The sequence below is a fragment of the Periophthalmus magnuspinnatus genome, chromosome 11, assembly GCF_009829125.3.
Source record: "Periophthalmus magnuspinnatus isolate fPerMag1 chromosome 11, fPerMag1.2.pri, whole genome shotgun sequence".
Classification (NCBI taxonomy): Eukaryota; Metazoa; Chordata; class Actinopteri; order Gobiiformes; family Gobiidae; genus Periophthalmus; species Periophthalmus magnuspinnatus.
Genome location: NC_047136.2, coordinates 31,349,999 through 31,371,361, shown reverse-complemented (window position 1 = coordinate 31,371,361; position 21,363 = coordinate 31,349,999). Strand labels below are relative to the sequence as shown.

The window sequence follows — 21,363 nt, the reverse complement described above, 5'->3', positions numbered from 1 at the left end:
TTTGGGCACTATAACACATCACACTGTCCCTGTTCACCTATTACTGGCTAGCAACCACCATGAGACCATCCAGTTTCACATCCTGAAGACTCCTAAAAAAGCTATGGAGAAGTATGTTAATGAGTCTTTGGTTGCAAGAATCATTCGTCCCTCTTCATCTCCCGCTGATGCGTGTTTTTTCTTTGTTGAGAAGAAAGATAAGACCCTTAGGCCTTGCATAGACTACAGGGGGCTAAACATGCCTTTTGGTCTCACCAACACCCCCCCCCCCCCCCCCCCCCGTGTTCCAAGCTCTGGTCAATGATGTCCTATATGACATTCTGAACAAGTATGTTTTTGTTTACCTTGACGACATCTTGATCTTCTATCATCCAGGGAAGAACATGTTCATCATGTACAGACCGTACTTCAACGTTTGCTTGCCAACTCACTCTTAGTCAAGGCAGAGAAGTATGAGTTTCATTCCGTCAGTTGCCTTTCTGGGATATATATGTATATATGTTCCCGAGTCCCGCCAAAATGTTGCAGTGCTTCCTGGGGTTAGTGAACTTCTACCAACGGTTCATCCGTGGCTATAGTTCTGTTGCTGCGCCTCTCACCTCCTCCAAGGTGCCCTACAAGTGGTCACCACAGACAGATGCGGCCTTTAAGACTCTGAAGACGCTCTTCACCACAGCTCCTATCCTTTGAGTTCCAGATCCTGAAGGACAGTTTGTGGTTGAAGTATAGTCCCTGACAAAAGTCTTGTTGCTTATCCATTTTGTAGAAACAAAAGCTTATAACCTGACTTTAAACTAATCGATTGGTTTTAGAAATGTCTCATATGAAAGCTAAAACTCTCCCAAATTATGCTCAATATACTAAAATAAATTTGCTTCACTGAAGAAAGATTGATCATTTAATGAACACAGAAAGGTCAGATTTTGGAAAGACAAAAGTCTTGTCACCTTGTCATATGATGCACCCAATCCTAGATTACAGCCTCACCTGTGATCAGTTACTGATCAATCAATTAGTGGGTGTGTATAAAAAGTATAAAAAAGCACACCAGACCTTCACATCAAATGCAACTTGACCTCTGACAACATGCCTAAGATCCACCCTGAGACCAAAGCGTTAATTATCATGAGGCTGAAGACCAGATCCACTGCTGAGGTGGGTGACACCTTCAATGTGTCCCAGCGTCAAGTACAAAGAATAAGAAAAAGATTTGAAAAAACTGGAGATGTTTTTGACAAGCCCAGGTCCGGCAGACCCCGCAAGACAACTGCTTGGGAGAACCGTTTGTTGATTCAAAATCCAAGGCCAGCCCCTTTTCCACTGCAGCAGAGCTCCACCAGGCCTGGTCACCTCAAGTCCCTGTGTCAACCAGAACAGTTTGTAGAATTCTGTCTCGAAATGGCCTTCATGGTCGAATCAGTGCACAGAAACCAGCACTAAACAAAAGGCAATTAAAAAAACGTGTGGCATTTGCCAAGGCCCACAGCCTACTAAAAGGATGGACACTGGAAAAGTGGCAGAAGGTGGATTTCTCAGATGAATCCTCGGTTGAATTACAAATATTGCCGCAATATACGCCGCAAATATTGCAGGAGACCTACTGGAGCCCGCATGGATCCAAGATTCACCCAGAAAACAGTTGAGTTTGGTGGCGGAAAAATCATGGTCTGGGGTTACATCCAGTATGGGGGTGTGTGAGACATTTGCAGGGTGGAAGGCAATATCAATAGCCTAAAATATCAAGAAGTATTAGCTACTTCTTACGTTCCCAACCATAAAAGGGGTCAAATTTTGCAGCAGGATGGTGCTCCATCGCATACTTCTATCTCTACATCAAAGTTCCTCAAGGGGAAGAAGATCAAGGTGCTCCAGGACTGGCCAGATCAGTCACCAGACATGAACATCATTGAGCATGTCTGGGGTAGAATGAAAGAGGAAGCATGAAAGGGAAAACCAAAGAATCTTGATGAACTCTGGGAGGCATGTAAGACTGCTTTCTTTGCTATTCCTGATGACTTCATCAACAAATTGTATGAATCATTGTCGAACCGCATGGATGCAGTCCTTCAAGCTCATGGAAGTCATACAAGATATTAAATATGGATCTCACAGCACCACTACTTAATTCACTGACGTTATGCAACATATTTTTGTATTTGAAGTAAATTATTTGTTCAATTTTCTGTAGGCGACAAAACTTTTGTCTTGCCAAAATCTGACCTTTCTGTGTTCATTAAATGATCAATCTTTCTTCAGTGAAGCAAATTTATTTTAGTATATTGAGCATAATTTGGGAGGGTTTTAGCTTTCATATGAGACATTCCTAAGACCAATCGATTAATTTAAAGTCAGGTTATAAGCTTTTGTTTCTACAAAATCGATAAGCGACAAGAGTTTTGTCAGGTACTGTAGATGCCTCAGATGTGGGTATGGGTGCTGTGTGTCGCAGAAAGCACCCAATGACCTCAAGCTACATCCTTGCACCTTCTTCTCCCAACGTCTGGCACCTGCAGAAAAGAACTATGACATTGGTAACAGGGAGTTACTGGGTGTGAAGTTGACTTTAGAAGAGTTGAGATGGGCTTGAGGGTTGCAAGATTCCATTCCTGGTCTGGACAGATCACAAGAATCTGGAATATCTTCAGTCCGCAAAATGGATCAACTCCCAACAAGCCAGGTGGGCATTGTTTCTAAATGGTTTCACTTTTTCTCTGTCTTATCGTCTTGGTCCACCTAACACTAAGCCTGATTTTTCTGTCTCGCCATTTCTCCACCTCTGAGGACCACACTGCAGAACCTGTAACCATTCTCTCTAGTTCCCATATGATTGCCACACTCACCTGGGAATTGGAGGAATGAGTAAAGACTGCTCTGGAGGATCAACCTGGCCCGAGCACTTGTCCCAAAAACCTCATGTGTTCCACAGCATCTCAGGTCAGATGTTCTGCAGTGGGCTCACAGTTCCAAGCTCACCTGTCATCCTGGCATCCAGCGAACTAAGCTAGGTCCTGAGGCAAACATTCTGGTGGAGTACCCTGGATGAAGACACCAGATATTGTCAATGCCTGCCAAATCTGTAACCAGTCTAAACCCAATCACCAAGCACCTGCTGGACATCTTCTTCCTCTTCCTTTTCCTCATTGACCTTCCATTCCATATATCCATCGATTTTTGTGGCTGGCTTACCTGCTTCCCACGGATACTCCACTATCCTGTCGTTGATTGGTTTAGTAAGATGGCCCATTTCATCCCACTGGCCAAACTACCATCTGCCAAAGGGAAACCTGAGCTCATGCTGAAGCATGTTTTTTTGGCTGCATGGACTCCCCACTGACGTAAAGGGGTCTGGAGTTCACCTCTTCGGGCGGGAGTTTTCTTCTCTTTTAGGGGCCACTGTTAGCCTGTCATCTGGATATCATCTTCAGTCCAACTGCCAAACGGAGAGAATGAATTAGCGGATGGAGACAGTGTTGTGTTGCATGGCCTCGAGGAACCCTTCCTCTTGGTCCCAGCAGCTACTGTGGGTCAAGTACTCTCACAACACACTGAAAAGCTTTGTTACCAGCTTTTGCCCATTTTAGTGTGCTTATGGGTACTAGCCGCCCTTCTTTCAGTCACAGGAGAAGGAAACATCATGTCCCTCTGTTCAAACCTTCATCAAGTGCTGCTACAGAACTTGGAGACAGGCCCGGACCGCCCTTCTCCGCACAGCACGGCGCTACTCCGCCCTACCCAGAGCCATGTGTATAAACATTCCAACATTCCATGTCTCTAAATTGAAACCTGCCTGTGAAAGCCCGCTTGCTCCTGTTTTGCCTGCACCACCACCAACATTCCAGATGTCATGGTCGGGGCATTCAGTACCTGGAAGGCTATGGTCCAGAAGAGCATTCACAGGTGCCCTCTAGCTATATCTTGGACCAGTGTCTCATTACGGCCTTCCACGAGCAACATCCGGATCAACCTTCAAAGGGCTCAAGTTCTCATGTTTTTCCTCTTGCAGTCCTTGGTGATCCATGAGAGAATGATCAATTTGTGGCTGGCAGTGGGTCTTGTTCTGTTTGTGTGAAGGTGATTCTGACTTTTCTGAAGAGTTTTGACAATATTCAGAATTACCTGCTATAGGACATTTTGGTTGAATTTACTAAGACATTTGACAGCACTCTTTGTGTTGCATTTGAGTCCAGTTCACCTGCGTGAACACGTATTTATTCAGCTAGATAAAGCATGGATAGCAAACTGAATATGTGTCTGGTATGTTAACATAAGTTATTAACAGTAAATTAGATAACTAAAGTATAAGAAACAAGCTAACAAGTTTACTCTTGATCTCACTCCAAATCACTAAATCCATTGAATTTTTCATCCTCAGTGCCGCTTCTGAACAACACCACCTGCTCTGGCATTAGATGAAGCACCACTCCGGAAGTAGATGAAGCATGACTACCATACTGGTGCACAAGCCTGAAATCATATTTAATTTCACATATAAGTCGCATCTGAGTATAAGCCAAACTATGAAAAAAGTGTGACTTATAGTCAGGAAATTCATTAGTTTTTTTATGTTTTAAGACAGTAAAAATCTGTTACAGAGCCTAACGCTACATTTAAAAAAAAAAAAGAGTATTCAAACTGGCACTTTAATTTCCTTTGTATAGCATACTTGTAAAGTATATGTGCAGTGCTCTGAATGTGAATTGTGACTGTGCTGCTGTCATTCCAGTGCAGCAGCAGCAGCCTGTCTCCCCGGTGCCCGCCCCCTGCTGTGGCCCAGGCCCTGCTGTGGCCCGGGCCCTGCTGTGGCCCGGGCCCTGCTGTGGCCCGGGCCCTGCTGTGGCCATCGTCCTGGCTCTTTTTGAGAGGCCCCACAGAGCGGTTTGATGCAAGTGTCCCCGGGGCTGCTGAACTCACACTGTGCCAGAGCTGTAAATGTGAATGTGCTCTTATGGACATGTCTGAGGAAGAGCCGTGGAGAGGTTAAGGATGCATAGTGGGGTTTGTGTGTTTCTGTGGTAACAGCTTTGGTTTGGTGTTTGTGTTGATTCTGGTCAGAGAGAACCGTGACCACTACTGAGCAGTGAGCAACACAAGATAGTTTCACTTCTTAGGCAGACAACATTTTACGTTGACTTTGTGACCAGTTCCATGATTGAACATCTTGCCTTGGTTTAATTGACATGAAATTAAAAAATATATATATTAGCGGTACACTGTATAACGTTTCTTGTGGGGGATAGCTTTTTGCTTGTTTTGATGGAGATATTACTTTGTCTCTAATGTTCCAGAGTATAAGATTAAACTTATTTGTCCTGCATTTATTCAATTTCATGTATTTTTATTGCACAAAATACCTCAAAATATATTTTTATATATTTTTATACATACATATTTTATCACTGGTAAAGGTTGCCTCTCCACAGAGTTCACCTGTAACTTAGCTTAGTAACGGATATAGATTTGTTTGATGCTGTACTGAGAAATATTCCAGGCAAATCAGCAACCACTACAGTAAGATATAGTATTCTATTTTAAATGTTGAATTGCTATGACAACGATCCTAATTTTTCCATTTGTCAGAGTTGTGTTAGTTAAAAAACAATAATTTGCACCATAGGTATCATTTTCTTACACCTTTGTAAAATATTTTTGCTTGAAATTAGTTGTAGTCATAATGTGGTGAAAGAAGTTAGTAACCTTAAAATAATCATGGACCATCAAGTAAGTAACTTTTCACTTCAAACACACATCAAAATACCCATAATCCATGTCATTTGAACTCATACGTTTTTACAGTATGCACCCCCTCCGCAATAGTTTATTTCTTGCAGCCCACTCCCAGCTCTATGTGGGAGTTTGATGATGTTTCTATGGCAACGACACTTCTCTGCACTGAAGGATTGTTGGTAAACTGTCCGAAAGGCATCACCAAACTAATCTCATGAGCCGCCTCTGGAGCTGCCCCACTTTGACTGTCTGCCACCAACCACAAATACAACGCACACTTCTCTTTTCTCATTTTATAAATCATGTATTTCAGATGATATCACAACATTTTACATAAAGCTGCACTGATCATAATGAGCAGGTCCCCTTCCCATCGATCTGACCTGTAACGTGGCCTGGATGTCCTACCTGCTTGTTTCCATGGAGATATTTAATACCATTTGATATTTAATGCCGTGACATTAAAGTAAAGCAATAAGATCTTCTTCTCGACTTTTTTCACTCGGGTGACCCAAGGTGTCACCAGAGTCAGCCCAAGTCTTTAATTAAAGCTCTTAGAAACTGGTTCATCCCAAGGACCAGACACTGACACAAACTCACTGTAACATGGAAGGCTGCAATAAACAATGCACTATGGGAAATAGGCAGCCACTAAACAAGAGACTGTACCAACACAGAACCACTGCACACCAGACTATACTAACAAAGAAATCACTGCGCACCAGACTGTACCAACACAGAACCACTGCAGACCAGACTGTACCACCACAGAATCACTGCACACCAGACAACAAAGAACCACTGCACACCAGACTATACCAACACTAAACCATTGCATACCAGACTATACCAACACAGAACCACTGCACACCAGACTATACCAACACAGAACCACTGCACACCAGACTGTACCAACACTGAACCACTGCACACCAGACTGTACTAACACAGAACCACTGCACACCAGACTATACCAACACCAAACCACTGCATACCAGACTATACCAACACAGAACCACTGCACACCAGACTGCACCAACACAGAACCACTGCAGACCAGACTGTACTAACATAGAATCACTGCACACCAGACAACAAAGAGCCACTGCACACCAGACCATACCAACGCTAAACCACTGCATACCAGACTATACCAACACAGAATCACTGCACACCAGACAACAAAGAACCACTGCACACCAGACTATACCAACACTAAACCACTGCATACCAGACTATACCAACACAGAACCACTGCACACCAGACTATACCAACACAGAACCACTGCACACCAGACTGTACTAACACAGAACCGCTGCACACCAGACTATACCAACACAGAACCACTGCACACCAGACTATACTAACACAGAAATCACTGCGCACCAGACTATACCAACACAGAACCACTGCAGACCAGACTGTACCAACAAAGAACCACTGCACACCAGACTATACCAACACTAAACCACTGAATACCAGACTATACCAACACAGAACCACTGCACACCAGACTATACCAACTCTAAACCACTGCACACCAGACTATACCAACTCTAAACCACTGCATACCAGACTATATCAACACAGAACCACAGCACACCAGACTGTACCAACACAGAATCACTGCACACCAGACTGTACCAACACAGAATCACTGCACACCAGACTGTACCAACACAGAACCACGAGTGGAGCTGGTTGTTTTAGAGTGGGGCCGGTTGTTCTGACAGTGTGTGTGTGCACTACAGGTCTTCAGTACTTACTCCAATGAGGACTACGACCGTAGGAACGAGGAGGTGGACCCGGTGGCCTCGTCAGCAGAGTATGAGCTGGAGAAGAGGGTGGAGAAGCTGGAATTGTTCCCTGTGGAGCTGGAGAAAGGTGAGACTGTCCGTGTAGCATGCACAATGCCGCAGCATGGATCAGAAATATTTGGCAAAAGTATTAGCAGCAGTAGCAGCAGTAGAAGTAGCAGTAGTAGCAATAGTTTTAACAGTAGCAGTAGTAATAGAAGTAGTAGTAGCAGCAGTAGCAGTAGTAGTAGTTGTAGTACCAGCAGCAGTAGCAGTAGTGGTAGTAGTAGTAGTACAAGAAGCAGTACAAGCAGTAGTAATAGCAGTAGTAGTTGCAGCAGTAGCAGTAGTAGTAGCAGCAATAGTAGCAGTGGTGGTAGTAGTAATAGCAGCAGCAGTAGTAGAGTAGCAGTAGAAGTAGTAGTTGCGATGTAGGGGGTCATGATGCAGGAGGTCACGATGCAGGGGCAGTTGCAATGCAGGGGGTCATGATCCAAGAGGCTGCTATGCAGGGGTGGTCACGCGGTCACGTGGTCGGGCTTTTTTCCATCCCATGGGTCCCGCATTTCTGAATATGTATGGCCAGCCGCAGGGGGTCATGATGCAAGTGTGGTCGTGATGCAGATGATCACGATGCAGGGAGTAACGATGCAGGGGGTAGCGATGCAGGGGATCATGATGCAGAGGGTCACGATGCAGAGGCGGTCACGATGCAAGGGGTCACGATGCAAGGGGTCACAATGCAGGGATGGTCACGATGCAGGGGTGGTCACAATGCAGGGGTGGTCACGATGCAGGGGTGGTCACGATGCAAGGGCGGTCACAATGCAGGGGTGGTTACGATGCAGGGGCGGTCACAACGTAGGGGGTCACGATGCATGAGCAGTCGTGATGCAGAGGGCCATGATGCAGGGGCGGTCGTGATGCAGAGCAGTCGTGATGCAGGGCAGTCGTGATGCAGGCGGTCCCAATGCAGGAGCTGTCACTAGAGATGCCTGGGTCAGGTTTTTTCCATCCCACGGGTCATGCATTTCTGATTATGTCTGGCCAGCCCCAGGTTGAGATGCAGGGGGTCATGATGCAGGGGGTCACAATACAGTGGGTCACAATGCAGGGGCAGTCGCGATGCAGGGGGTCACAATGCAGGGGGTCACGATGCAGGGGGTCATGATGCAGGGGGTCACGATACAGTGGGTCACGATGCAGGGGCAGTTGCGATGCAGGGGGTCGCAATGCAGGGGGTCACAATGCCGGAGGTCTCCATGCAGAGGGTCATGATGTAGGGGCAGTCACGATGCAGGGGCAGTCGCGATGCGGGGAGTCACAATGCAGGGGGTCTCGATGTAGGGGCTCATCATGTAGGAGGTCACGATGCAGGGGCAGTGGCAATGCAGGGGGTCATGATGTAAGGGCAGTTACAATGCAGGGGGTCACAATGCAGGAGGTCGCAACGCAAGGGTGGTCAGTAAAAATGCGCGGGCCGGGTGTTTTCCATCCCATGGGTCCTGCATTTCTGATTATGTATGGCCAGCCCCAGCCTGCTTCACACAGCAGAATTGTTTTATACAATCTGCCCACTTGCAATCATTAATTGCACTCTAACAATACATCAATAAATGCAGCTTTACTTTATTGAAAGACCTGCTTAAAAACAGACATGGGAATAAATATGTCAATATAATAAAGCAGCTGCAAAATCGCTTCTTTTTGGCTCCATTTAAAGTGGCAGATGGTTGTAACTGGCTGATGCGGTGTGCACGGGTGGCGCGCAATGCTGTGCAAAAGGGGCACGCCACGTTGGCGCCAGATTATAGGTTAATTGGTTATGTGCTTACCAAACTATTAGCTTGTTCTAAAATATTTTATAGGTTATAGTAATAATAGGCTACATATTTTTCTTCCTTGAACAAATGACCCACCGCACACTAAATAGATTTTTTTCCAGCCCGCCCCAACCCGACCCGCAGGTCCCGCGGATCAGAAGTCAACACGTACAACAGTCGTGATGAAGTTATTTGTTTTACACATTTAGGAGAATATTCAGCTTATGTGGTATTTATTCTAGTTTCTCTTATAATTTGTCTTTGTGTATATCGCACATATTTTTAACATATTTAAAGTCCCTTACTATGGCATTATTTAACAGCAGTTCCTGAGTCTGATTATAGAATATAGAATTATGCACTGTGTAATCTTCCTGGTAGAGCTTTTCTGGTCTGCACCTACTTCACTCCAGGAGATACTGTTGCTTTACCTGGAATACCAAAACCCCTCAACATAACAATTCATGTTTCACAGATTTTTTTCAGAGTTTTTCTTGTAAGTTCTTGACTCGAGTCACTAAAAGAAATGATCAGGTTCAATATTTGCACTTTCACCTTTTAGATATTTCATAAAAAGTGCAAAGTTATCAATAGGGAAAACTGCCACTATCTGGAAGTCTGGCTTTCTAGAATCTCAAAAACCGCCAATACCAATTGTTTAGAATTTAGAGCAGCGAATAAGCTCTGACCTAAACTGACCTAACCCTGCTGCCCTGCATCGTGTGTATTTCAGATGAGGACGGCCTGGGCATCAGCATCATTGGGATGGGAGTCGGTGCTGACGCAGGACTAGAGAAACTGGGCATCTTTGTGAAAACAGTGATCGAAGGAGGAGCAGCCGAGAGGGATGGGAGGTACATAGTGATCCCATAGTCATCCTAAAGAGCTCCTCTGTGTTTTTAAAATCCATACCCCTCACCAGAATCATGATTGTCTTTACTACATGAATAACTGTGATTATTCATTTTGTTTGCATTGTTTTATACCTCAGTGCACAGCAGTGGGGACTGGTATTTATAGAATTGTAAACTCAAAGCTATTTCGCAGTATGTAAATTATTTTTTTATAGGAAAGACAAATGATACTTCAAAATTGTGCTTGTACGCAAGTAGTTTTCCAGCACTATAGTTCTGTTTGAGTAAACTGTAATAATAGCAAGTAACAAGTAACAATACTTGAGTAAAAGTGTTGGTTCCTCTTCCCACTGTGAGTAAGTCTAAAGTTTCATGAAATGATTTGAACATTTGTGTTTCTGTCTCCTTCGGATATGATTTAGCTTTAGTTTGCATTGTTTTTGAAAATATGCAATTATGTATTTCGCATTTTGCCTTGCTAAGTTATAAATCATAGACTGAATTACAATTACTCTTACTTGACTAGTGGTTTCCTCAAATACTTTCTGAACTCATATTTGTAATTGTTTTTGGACACTACTTTGTACGTATACTTGAGTAATATTATTTTGGAGCAACAATACATTGCTGCTTTTTTTTTGGGTTTTTTTATCGTTCATTTTAAGTGGTCCAAAGTTATTCCTCAATTACCCTGTACATTCCAAACATCCTAATTATTCACCGCAATTAATGTTTTAAACATTTTTTGCTGTGATGGTGAATCTAACAGCAACCAGCATGGTACACTTCCTAATTCCTAATTGCATGCAGACAGTACACAGCAGTCTGCATGTCCTCAAGAGCTGCTTATACAAATATATAATGCAGTAATATATAAGACACATTTTTCTTAAACTCCTGGGAAAAAATGGGGCCTTTAAAGGTATTATATTACACAGAACTTTTAGCTATGTAATCATGTTGTTACCTCCTCAAAAACAAACCTGGAGTTGTGTTTAGTTTTATTCATGTTTGAATAATCTTGGATTATTAGGCTGTCTGCATACCCAAAGCTCAAAATGCTCCGTTTCACCTTGTGATGTCATTTAATGGTAGTTTTAAGGTTAACAGCTTCTTTTTACACAACACACAACTGCACGTATGTTTGTGATGAAGATATAACATTATAATATAGATCGAAAAAAGAGCGATATAGGCCATATTATAAAGGCCAAGGCTGTATTATTTTTAAAAAATCGACTTTTTGGAGGTTTCTGCGTTGTTTTATAATGTTGTTCCCTCAGCAGAAACATGCCTGAAGGTTTTAGATGTCATCCATGCATGTTTGAATAATTTTGCAATCTCTCCCAGGCTCTATTTGAACCCTCCCTACAGTTAGCTATAAGATTTTGTTCAATTCTCCACCCACAAGCCTACATCACCCATGCTCCCACACGACAATCCTCCATAAATATACAAAAACATCAGCATTACAAACTTGATGTGAAGTAGTTTCATTATATTGTGATAGAGCTGTGAAAAAGGAGTGACTTTTGACTCAGCTTCAAAAACAAAAATGAAACTTAAAACGCTCCTTTTCCCTGGGAGATAAGTGAAAGAAAATGAATGGATGGATGCTGTTTTCAGTGAATATTAATACTCTGTTTTCAGTAAATAAAGTGTTGTGGAATTTCTAATAATAAAAAGCTTAAAAAATATAAAATCAACTGAGAAGTTGTCTTGAATCAAGAAGTCAGATTTATTGAATCAATTGTGCGCATCATCAAAAAGCTGTTGTCCTTAATAGTGTCGTCTCGCCCTCAGCTGACAAATATACATACAGTGTATTTATACCATCAAAACAATCCTACCAGTTTAGTGTAATTTAAGTGTCTCAAGGCCACTGGACACATTGTCTTGTAGGCTAACAGACAAGCGATACACTCGTGCATAATAACAGATAGTACAACGAAGGTTAGGTCAAAGAGATCCATAACAATTCAAATAAAGATTTAGGATAAAAAATGTCATAACAACAGCATTTGTAAAGCAACTAAAAGGAAACATGGTGATCTAAATATGTTATTTGTTACTTTTAACGCCCCATAGAAGTAAAATACCCCCTCTTTAATACCCCATAGAATGAAATATGGTGATCTAAATATGTTATTTGTTACACTTAATGCCCCATAGAAGTAAAATATCCCCTCTTTAATACCCCCTCTTTAAGCTTTGGCAAATCTCCTGATTTGTTTGGAGGAGGACAGAACCAGTGGAACAGAAGGACATGGTGTGAGTGTGAGCTGAGCGAGAGATGTGCTACTGACGTCCCATCCTCTGCACCCTCCATCTGCTTCATACAGTGTGAATCATTTGCACCATTTTACTCCCCTCTGTACCATCTGACATTCCTCTGCATCATCTGCTCCATATGATCCTCCTCTGCATCCTCCATCTGCTCCCTATATATGATGAATCATCTGACCCTGCTCTGCATCCTCTGCTCCATCTGACCTTCTCCTCTGCAACCTCTGCTCGGATTGACCCTCGTCTCTGTATCCTCTGCTCCTCGGACCCATCCACCAATCCATTTATTTTCACTTATTCAGAGTAGCAGTCTCAGCAAGGACTCCCGGCGAGGGACTCATTAAAACCGCATCCGGAGCATGGAAAATGGCAATTATCAAGTAGTAAACACGGTCATGGTGAATTTTCAACGAAATTGCAATTTTTGGAATATTTCAATAAAATATTTCTCTTTCAAAATTTTTTTATGAGAAAACACTAATACAGCGTTTACATTTGTGAGCTGAAATCGTGGCACTATTTCACAAAATGGCTCTCTAGCGCCCTCTTCAAATTTCATTTTCAAAAATTAGTAGAAGACAACCACTTTGCCGTGGACTGATGAAAAAATTCACAGGGGCCTTATTTGTGATGGGGCACAATGTGAGAAAGACACATGACTGTAGCTGTTATGGTTTAGTTAAAAAAAAAAAAATTCCATTCTTCCTCTTCTTCTTCTTCTTCTTATTATTATTTTGGTGGCTGGATTGAAGCCACTTTTGACCCCCTGTATGTTAACGAAATCAATTTTATTGGACCCAAAATTCAAGGTTGGTGAAAATTTTATTATTTTGATGTTCAAAAAAATGTACATATCAAAATGACTCAATAGCGCCACCTCAAAAATCAAAATACATGACGGCAATGAGAGACCTTTTTCATCGTTGTCAAGACAAGTAAAAAAATGTATTATGACCCCACCCTAAACCCTACAGGAAGTCTACCATTGTGGGCGGAACCCCATTTTTTCAAAATTGTAACTCTCACATTTGAATTTTTTACGCCGTGGATTTTCATTCCAGAAACTTGCAAATTGGTCAAAATGAACTAGACCCATGTGGGATTATAGGCTACTCTCCTGAATTTTTCTTAGTCATAATAGTCACTCACTCAATAGCGCCACCTCAAAAATCAAAATACATTACGGCAATGAGAGACCTTTTTCATCGTAGACAAATGAAATTTGGTACAAACATAGCACATGTCAAGAAAAGTAAAAAATTATATTATGACTTCACCCTCAACCCGAAAGGATGTCGGCCATTGTGGGCAGAACCCAGTTTTTTCAAAATTGTAACTCTCACATTTGAATTTGAATTTCACGCCATGGATTTTCATTCAAGAAACTTGCAAATTGGTCAAAATGAAGTAGATCCAGGTGGGATTACAGGCTACTCTCCTGAATTTTTCTTAGACATAAAATGTGGGTGTGGCCAGCCTGCAAAGAAAAAAGATGTTTTTTGAAGTTTTAAATGGCCCGTAACTCAAGCATGCAGTGTCCTATTTGCGAGCATTAATATACGTTTTGTTCAAAATCTTGTTCTGAATGTAATGATATAAATTTTCATAGATTAGACATTGTATTGCTCCACAGCGCCCCCTTGAACTTTTGAATAGGACCAAAAAAATTACTTTGTGAAAATCATTTAAAATTCACCATGGACATCTGACTTGACAAACTGAACAAAAAAGCCAACGAGAACATACCTCTATCTGCAACCATGTTACCGTGGCAACATAGTAAATGTGTCATTGAAATACATGGGGTTCAGAGTACTGGACTTTGTTGTAAACTAAATAGATGCTCTACACTAATTCAACTATGGCCTATTGGCAATTTTTTTTTTTTTTTCATGTGCAAAAAAAAATGTTTCAAAATGACTCAATAGCGCCACCTCAAAAATCAAAATACATTACGGCAATGAGAGACCTTTTTCATCGTAGACAAATGAAATTTGGTACAAACATAGAACATGTCAAGACAAGTAAAAAATTATATAATGACTTCACCCTCTACCCTAAAGGATGTCGGCCATTGTGGGCAGAACCCATTTTTTTCAAAATTGTAACTCTCACATTTTAATTTTTTACACAGTGAATTTTTATTCAAGAAACTTGCAAATTGGACAAAATGAACTAGGCCCATGTGGGATTAGAGGCTCCTCTGACAGCTCTTCTGGGATGTAAACAGTCCGTCCTGTGACCAAACATCCATCAACGACCACAACCCCTGAAAAACAAACTTCTATGAGCACATCTAAAGTCTGAAGTAATAGTACTGGAGTACACAGTTTTGGTTACCCTTCCCACTGTGAGGAAGTATATAAGCACAGATGTGCAGTACTCAATTACATTTTACTTTTTGAACAACTGTATCTTTACTCCTACTTAAGTAACATTTAGTCAACAGGCAACAAGTGACAAAAGCTTTATGTTGACAATATGAAATGACCTTAACATTTGTGTTTCTTGCACCGCTCATCATTTCCCCAAATACTTCATATAAATACAAATTTCTTGGGTTACTCTTAATCTTATTAGTACAATTTGTGGCCAACTCTACCCAATTGACATGGACATCAAGGGAGCAACATTTGACTCTCACAGTTAGCTAATAACTACTAGCGTTAAACAGAATATATTTTAATAATATTCCATCCATTTTCTTCCGCTTATCCGGCCGGGTCGCGGGGGCAGCAGTCTAAGCAGGGACTCCCAGACTTCCCTCACCCCGGACACGTCCTCCAGCTCCTCCGGTGGAACCCCAAGGTGTTCCCAGGCCAGCCGAGAGACATAGTCCCTCCAGCGTGTCCTGGGTCTTCCCCGGGGCCTCCTACCGGTGGGACATGCCCAGAACACCTCCTTAGGGAGGCGTCCAGGAGGCATCCTGAGCAGATGCCCGAGCCACCTCAACTGGTTCCTCTCGACGTGTAGGAGCAGCAGCTCTTCTCTGAGCTCGGTCACCTCCCGTGTGACCGAGCTCCTCACCCTATCCCTAGGGTGGCCGGGCGCCCGGGTGCGCCCTGCCACACTACGGAGGAAACCCATTTCAGCCGCTTGTATCCGCGACCTTGTCCTTTCGGTCATTACCCAAAGCTCATGACCATAGGTGAGGGTAAGAACGTAGATTGACCAGTAAATCGAGAGCTTTGCCTTTGGACTCAGCTCCTTCTTTACCACAACGGACCGATACAGCGACCACATCACTGCAGATGCTGCACCGATCCGCCTGTCAATCTCACGCTCCATCCTTCCCTCACTCGTGAACAAGACCCCGAGATACTTGAACTCTTTCATTTCCACACTCCTTGAGAAAACTGTTGCTGCCCACCTCCACACCCATCTTTCCTCCAATAACATCTACAAACAATTTCAATCTGGCTTCCGTCCCTTCCATAGCACTGAAACTGCCCTTCTGAAAATCACTAACGACCTCCTCCTCTCTGCTGACTCTGGTTCACTCTCCATCCTCCTCCTGCTAGACCTTAGTGCAGCATTTGATACCATTCCACACTCCATCCTCCTCGACAGACTTTCCTCCATTGGTGTCTCTGGTACTCCCCTCTCCTGGTTCCACTCCTACCTCTCAGATCGCTCTCAGTTTATTCAGCTTAAGTCATTCACCTCACACCCCTTTCCTGTCACGTCAGGTGTTCCTCGGGGTTCTGTCCTCGGTCCTCTGCTCTTTTTAATCTATCTTCTCCCCCTTGGTTCCATCTTTAGAAAACATCACATTCACTTTCACTGTTACGCGGATGACACCCAGCTCTACATTTCCAGTAAACCCAACTCTACACTTCCACCCTCTTCCCTGACAGACTGCCTCACAGAAATACAAACCTGGTTCTCCTCAAACTTCCTCAAACTTAACGGCAATAAAACAGAACTCCTACTCGTCGGCACCAAATCCACCCTAAGCAAAATAAATCCTTTTTCCATATCCATTGACGGCTCCTCTATCTCCCCCTCCCCTCAGGTAAAGAGTCTGGGTGTCATCCTCGACAGCACACTTTCCTTCACCTCCCAAATCAACAACATCACCCGGTCCGCCTACTTCCACCTCAGAAACATCCACCACCTCCGTCCCTCACTCACTCCACACACCACCGCCATCCTCATCCATAGCCTGGTCACTTCCCGTATAGACTACTACAATTCTCTTCTGTTTGGACTCCCACAAAAATCACTCCATAAACTCCAACTGGTCCAAAATTCAGCTGCCCACACTATCACATACACGGGGTTCGTGGATTGCCACCGCAACAAGCACCGCAGACCGCAGCCGCATCGACAATAGAGGTGGAGAACATGGTCCACTCAGAGTCCATGTCCCCAGCCTCCCCATGGATCAGGGAGAAGCTCTCCCGGAGGTGTGAGTTGAAGACCCTTCTGACCGAGGGCTCTGCCAGATGTTCCCAGCAGACCCTCATGATGCGCTTGGGCCTGCCAGGTCTGTCCGGCTTCCTCCTCCGCCAGCAGATCCAACTCACCACCAGGTGGTGATCAGTTGACAGCTCAGCCCCTCTCTTCACCTGAGTGTCCAAGACACGCAGCCGGAGATCAGATGACACGACAACAAAGTCGATCATCGACCTCTAACCTAGAGTGTCCTGGTACCATGTGCACCGATGGACACCCTTGTGCTCGAACATGGTGTTTGTTATGGACCAACTGTGTCACTGTCATTACCCTTATGGGCATTGAAGTCCCCCAGGAGAACAACGGAGTCCCCGGTTGGTGCACTGTCTAGTAACTCTCCTAGAGACTCCAAGAAGGCCAGGTACTTTGCACTGCTGTTTGGCCGGTAGGCCGACACAGCAGTGAGAGACCTGTCCCCGACCCTTGTTCACTGGGGTGAACTCCAACACGTGGTGGCTGAGCTGTGGGGCAATGAGCAAGCCCACTCCAGCTCACCGCCACTCCCCGCGGGCAACGCCAGAGAAATGGAGAGTCCAACCCCTATCAAGGAGTTGGGTTCCAGAGCCCAAGCAGTGCGTGGAGGTGAGGCTGACTATATCTAGCCGGTAACGCTCAACCTCCCGCACAAGCTCAGGCTCCTTCCCCCCAGCGAGGTGACATTCCTTGTCCCCAGAGCTAGTCCCCATGTCCGGTCGTTGAGGTCCCCGCCTTCGACAGCCGCCCAGATCTCTCTGCACCCGCCCCTCATGGCTCCTCCCACAGGTGGTGGGTCCACGGGAGGACGGCCCCACGTCGTTCCTTCGGGCTGGGCCCCATGGGGAAAGGCCCTGCCACCAGGCTCTCGCTGTCAAGCACCCACCCCAGGCCTGGCTCCAGGGTGGGGGCCAGCCCGGGCGACGTAACTGGCCTTGCTGTCTCTCTCCTCATGTAGGGCTTCTGAACCGCTCTTAGTCAGACCCATTTCCCAGGACCTATTTGCCACGGGTGACCGTACCAGGGGCATGAAGCCCCCGACAACATAGCTCCCAGGATCATTCGGGTGCTCAAACCCCTCCACCACGTTAAGGTGGCAGTTCGGGGAGGGGTTAATAATATTTTGTATTTAAATTAAATGTCTAAACATATGTAAAGTATAGTAAAAAAGTAGTCATCTGACCTGGGACATGCTGAGAACTGAAGTGGTTGAACTTGAGGCCCATTGAGTTCAAAATCCGCTGAAAAACAAACGAAGAATTAGCCGGTCAGCTTGATGCTATTACCTAGTTAGCTTAGCTTAGCTTCTCTCTCTGAGTGCAGAGAGAAAATGGCAGAAAATCGGAATGTAAGGGCTTATATATGCAACTATTAGCAACCATGGAATGTATCTGGTTACCATGACAGCCGTTAGCTTGTTTTGATTTAATTTTAGGTTTGTTGTTATGGTTTTACATTGTGAAAAGAGCGCTAAACATTGTCAATTCTCTACTCACGTGTGGGTCACTCTGTAATCTCAGGGACTTCTGCTGGTGTATTTTTGCCTTATGCTCATTATATTCTTGGTTTTCTGTATTTTTAGGTAAACAAATGACAATATATTTCCTTGTAATTCCCTAGCTGGTTATCTTAGCTTAGCTTCTCTCTCCGAGTGCAGAGAGAAAATGGCAGAAAATCGTAATGTAAGGGCTTATATATGCAACGATTAGCAACCATGGAATGTATCTAGTTACCATGACAGCGGTTAGCTTGTTAGGCCCAAGCCTGGGACATTGTCCTTGAGAAGGACTCAATAAAACTGCCTCCGAAACCTGGAAAATGGCAAAAATCAAGTAGTAAACACCCCCCTACATGGCAGTGAGTGGTATCAAAAATGACAACTCCACGAGCTCTAATTATCACAAAAGACCCCGACAAAAAAATAACGAAAGACTTGGTAGCGCCCCCTCAAACTTTCATTTTCATTGGGCCAATTGGAGCCCAACCCGGAAAATAGTCAACGTAAAAATCTGAAACTTGTATAAAAAAATAGAACATGTCAGGACATGACAAAATGATATTATGGCGCCACACTAAAATGTACAGGAAGTCGGCCATATTGGATCAAACCTGGAATTGACAAAAGCACACACCCTTGCACAGTTTTTCTCACAAACAATTCAAATTTGGCTAAAACCCACTAAACTAATGTACAATGAAAGATTATCAATTGTCTTTTAAATATGACTTGGGGCGTGGTCATGGTGATTTTTCAACAAAATTGCAATTTCTGGAAAATTTCAAAAACACATTTTACTTTCACACTAATATAGCATTTATACACATATGCAAAGCGAACGTAATGATATGCAAATCATATCATTATCTCACAAAATGGTTCTCTAGCGCTCTCTTCAACTTTCATTTTCAAAAATTCATAGAATTCAATTCAATTCATTTTATTTTTGTAATGCCCAAAATCACAACAACAGTTGTCTCGAAGGGTGTTCATGTTTTTGTTGATGGGGAAAACCGGAGTACCTGGAGGAAACCCATCCAGACACGGGGAGAAACATGCAAAACTCCACACAGAAAGGCCTGGGTGACCTTGGGATCGAACCAAACCTTCTTGCTGTGAGGCATGAGTGTTGCCACCGTGCTGCCTACACACAAAAACAAACAGGAAAATCAAACAACAGGAAAAATCAGACAAAACAAGAAAAATCGGCCAGGCGAGGAAGAGGGAGGGGGGCAGAGGAGGGCCAGGCAAGGAGGAGGAAGACCAGGCGAGGAGAAGGAGAGCCAGGTGAGGAGGAGAGGGAGGCGGCTGGAGGAGGGCCAGGCGGGGAGGAGGAGAGGGTCCAGCTGTCATCGGTGCATCTGAAAGAGTTACACTCCACAAGGGGAGTGGGACAGGGGACAACATGTGAATAGCATTACTGATGAGAAAATAGGAGAGAGCAGAGGATAGTGCTCAGGTTGCCATACTTCCCCCAGCTTGTTATCTCCTACTGCAGCCTATGTTCCATCCATCAATCCATTTTCTTCCGCTTATCCGGGGCTGGGTCGCGGTGGCAGCAGTCTAAGCAGGGACTCCCAAACTTCCCTCACCCCGGACACGTCCTCCAGCTCCTCCGGTGGGATCCCAAGGCGTTCCCAGGCCAGCCGAGAGACATAGTCCCTCCAGCGTATCCTGGGTCTTCCCCGGGGCCTCCTCCCGGTGGGACATGCCCAGAACACCTCCCTAGGGAGGCGTCCAGGAGGGATCCTGAGCAGATGCCCGAGCCACCTCAGCTGACTCCTCTCAACGTGTAGGAGCAGCGGCTCTACTCCGAGCTCCTCCCGTGTGACTGAGCTCCTCACCCTATCCCTAAGGGTGCGCCCAGCCACTCTGCGGAGGAAACCCATTTCAGCCGCTTGTATCCGCGATCTTATCCTTTCGGTCATTACCCAGAGCTCATGACCATAGGTGAGGGTAGGAACGTAGATTGACCAGTAAATCGAGAGCTTCGCCTTCCGGCTCAGCTCCTTCTTTACCACAACGGACCGATACAGCAACCGCATCACTGCAGACGCTGCACCGATCCGCCTGTCAATCTCACGCTCCATCCTTCCCTCACTCGTGAACAAGACCCCGAGATACTTGAACTCCTCCACTTGGGGCAGAGACTCACCACCCACCAAAGGGCAGAGGGCAAACCACCTTTTTCCGGTTGAGAACCATGGCCTCGGATTTAGAGGAGCTGATTCTCATCCCAGCCACTTCACACTCGGCTGCAAACCGCCCCAGTGCCTGCTGCAGGTCCTGGCTCGATGAAGCCATCAGGACAACATCATCCGCAAACAGCAGAGATGAAATCCTGTGGTTCCCGAACCAGACCCCCTCCGGCCCCTGGCTGCGCCTAGAAATTCTGTCCATAAATATAATGAACAGAACCGTTGACAAAGGGCAGCCCTGGCGGAGTCCAACATGCACCGGGAACAGGTCTGACTTACTGCCGGCAATGCGAACACAGCTCCTGCTCCGGTCATACAGGAACTGGACAGCCCTTAAGACCTGGAGTAGACCTTAGGTAAACCTGATCTTAAATACAGAGACTGTGGGGGCCTGTTTAACATCAGCAGGGAGTTGATTCCATAGCACAGGAGCTTGGTAACTGAATGCTCTCCCTCCCACAGTACTTTTGGACACTCTAGGAACCACTAATAGTCCGACCTTCTGAGAGAGGATTGCTCTGTTTGGCTGGTACGAGACACAAGCATCTTGCAGATAGGATGGGGCCATACCATTTAGGGTTTTGTATGTCAGGAGGAGGACTTTGAATTTGATTCTAAGCTCGACAGGAAGCCAGTGCAGATATTTTAGTACAGGACTGATGTGGTCTCTTCTTTGAGTTCCTGTTAGGACTCTGGCCGCTGCATTTTGGACCAACTGGAGGCTCCTTATAGTACTTTTGGGGCAGGCGGCG

The 21,363-nt window shown here is 44.7% G+C and overlaps 1 protein-coding gene across 1 annotated transcript in view; it reads left to right on the top strand.

Annotated features, from left to right (window-relative positions):
- Positions 1–21,363, top strand: part of ppp1r9a (protein phosphatase 1, regulatory subunit 9A) — a 137,465-nt gene that overhangs the window by 24,798 nt on the left and 91,304 nt on the right. The window contains exons 3-4 of the mRNA XM_055225249.1: positions 7,477–7,609; positions 10,078–10,198. Coding sequence (XP_055081224.1) covers positions 7,477–7,609; positions 10,078–10,198 — 254 coding nt within the window. The remainder of the gene's footprint in view (positions 1–7,476; positions 7,610–10,077; positions 10,199–21,363) is intronic.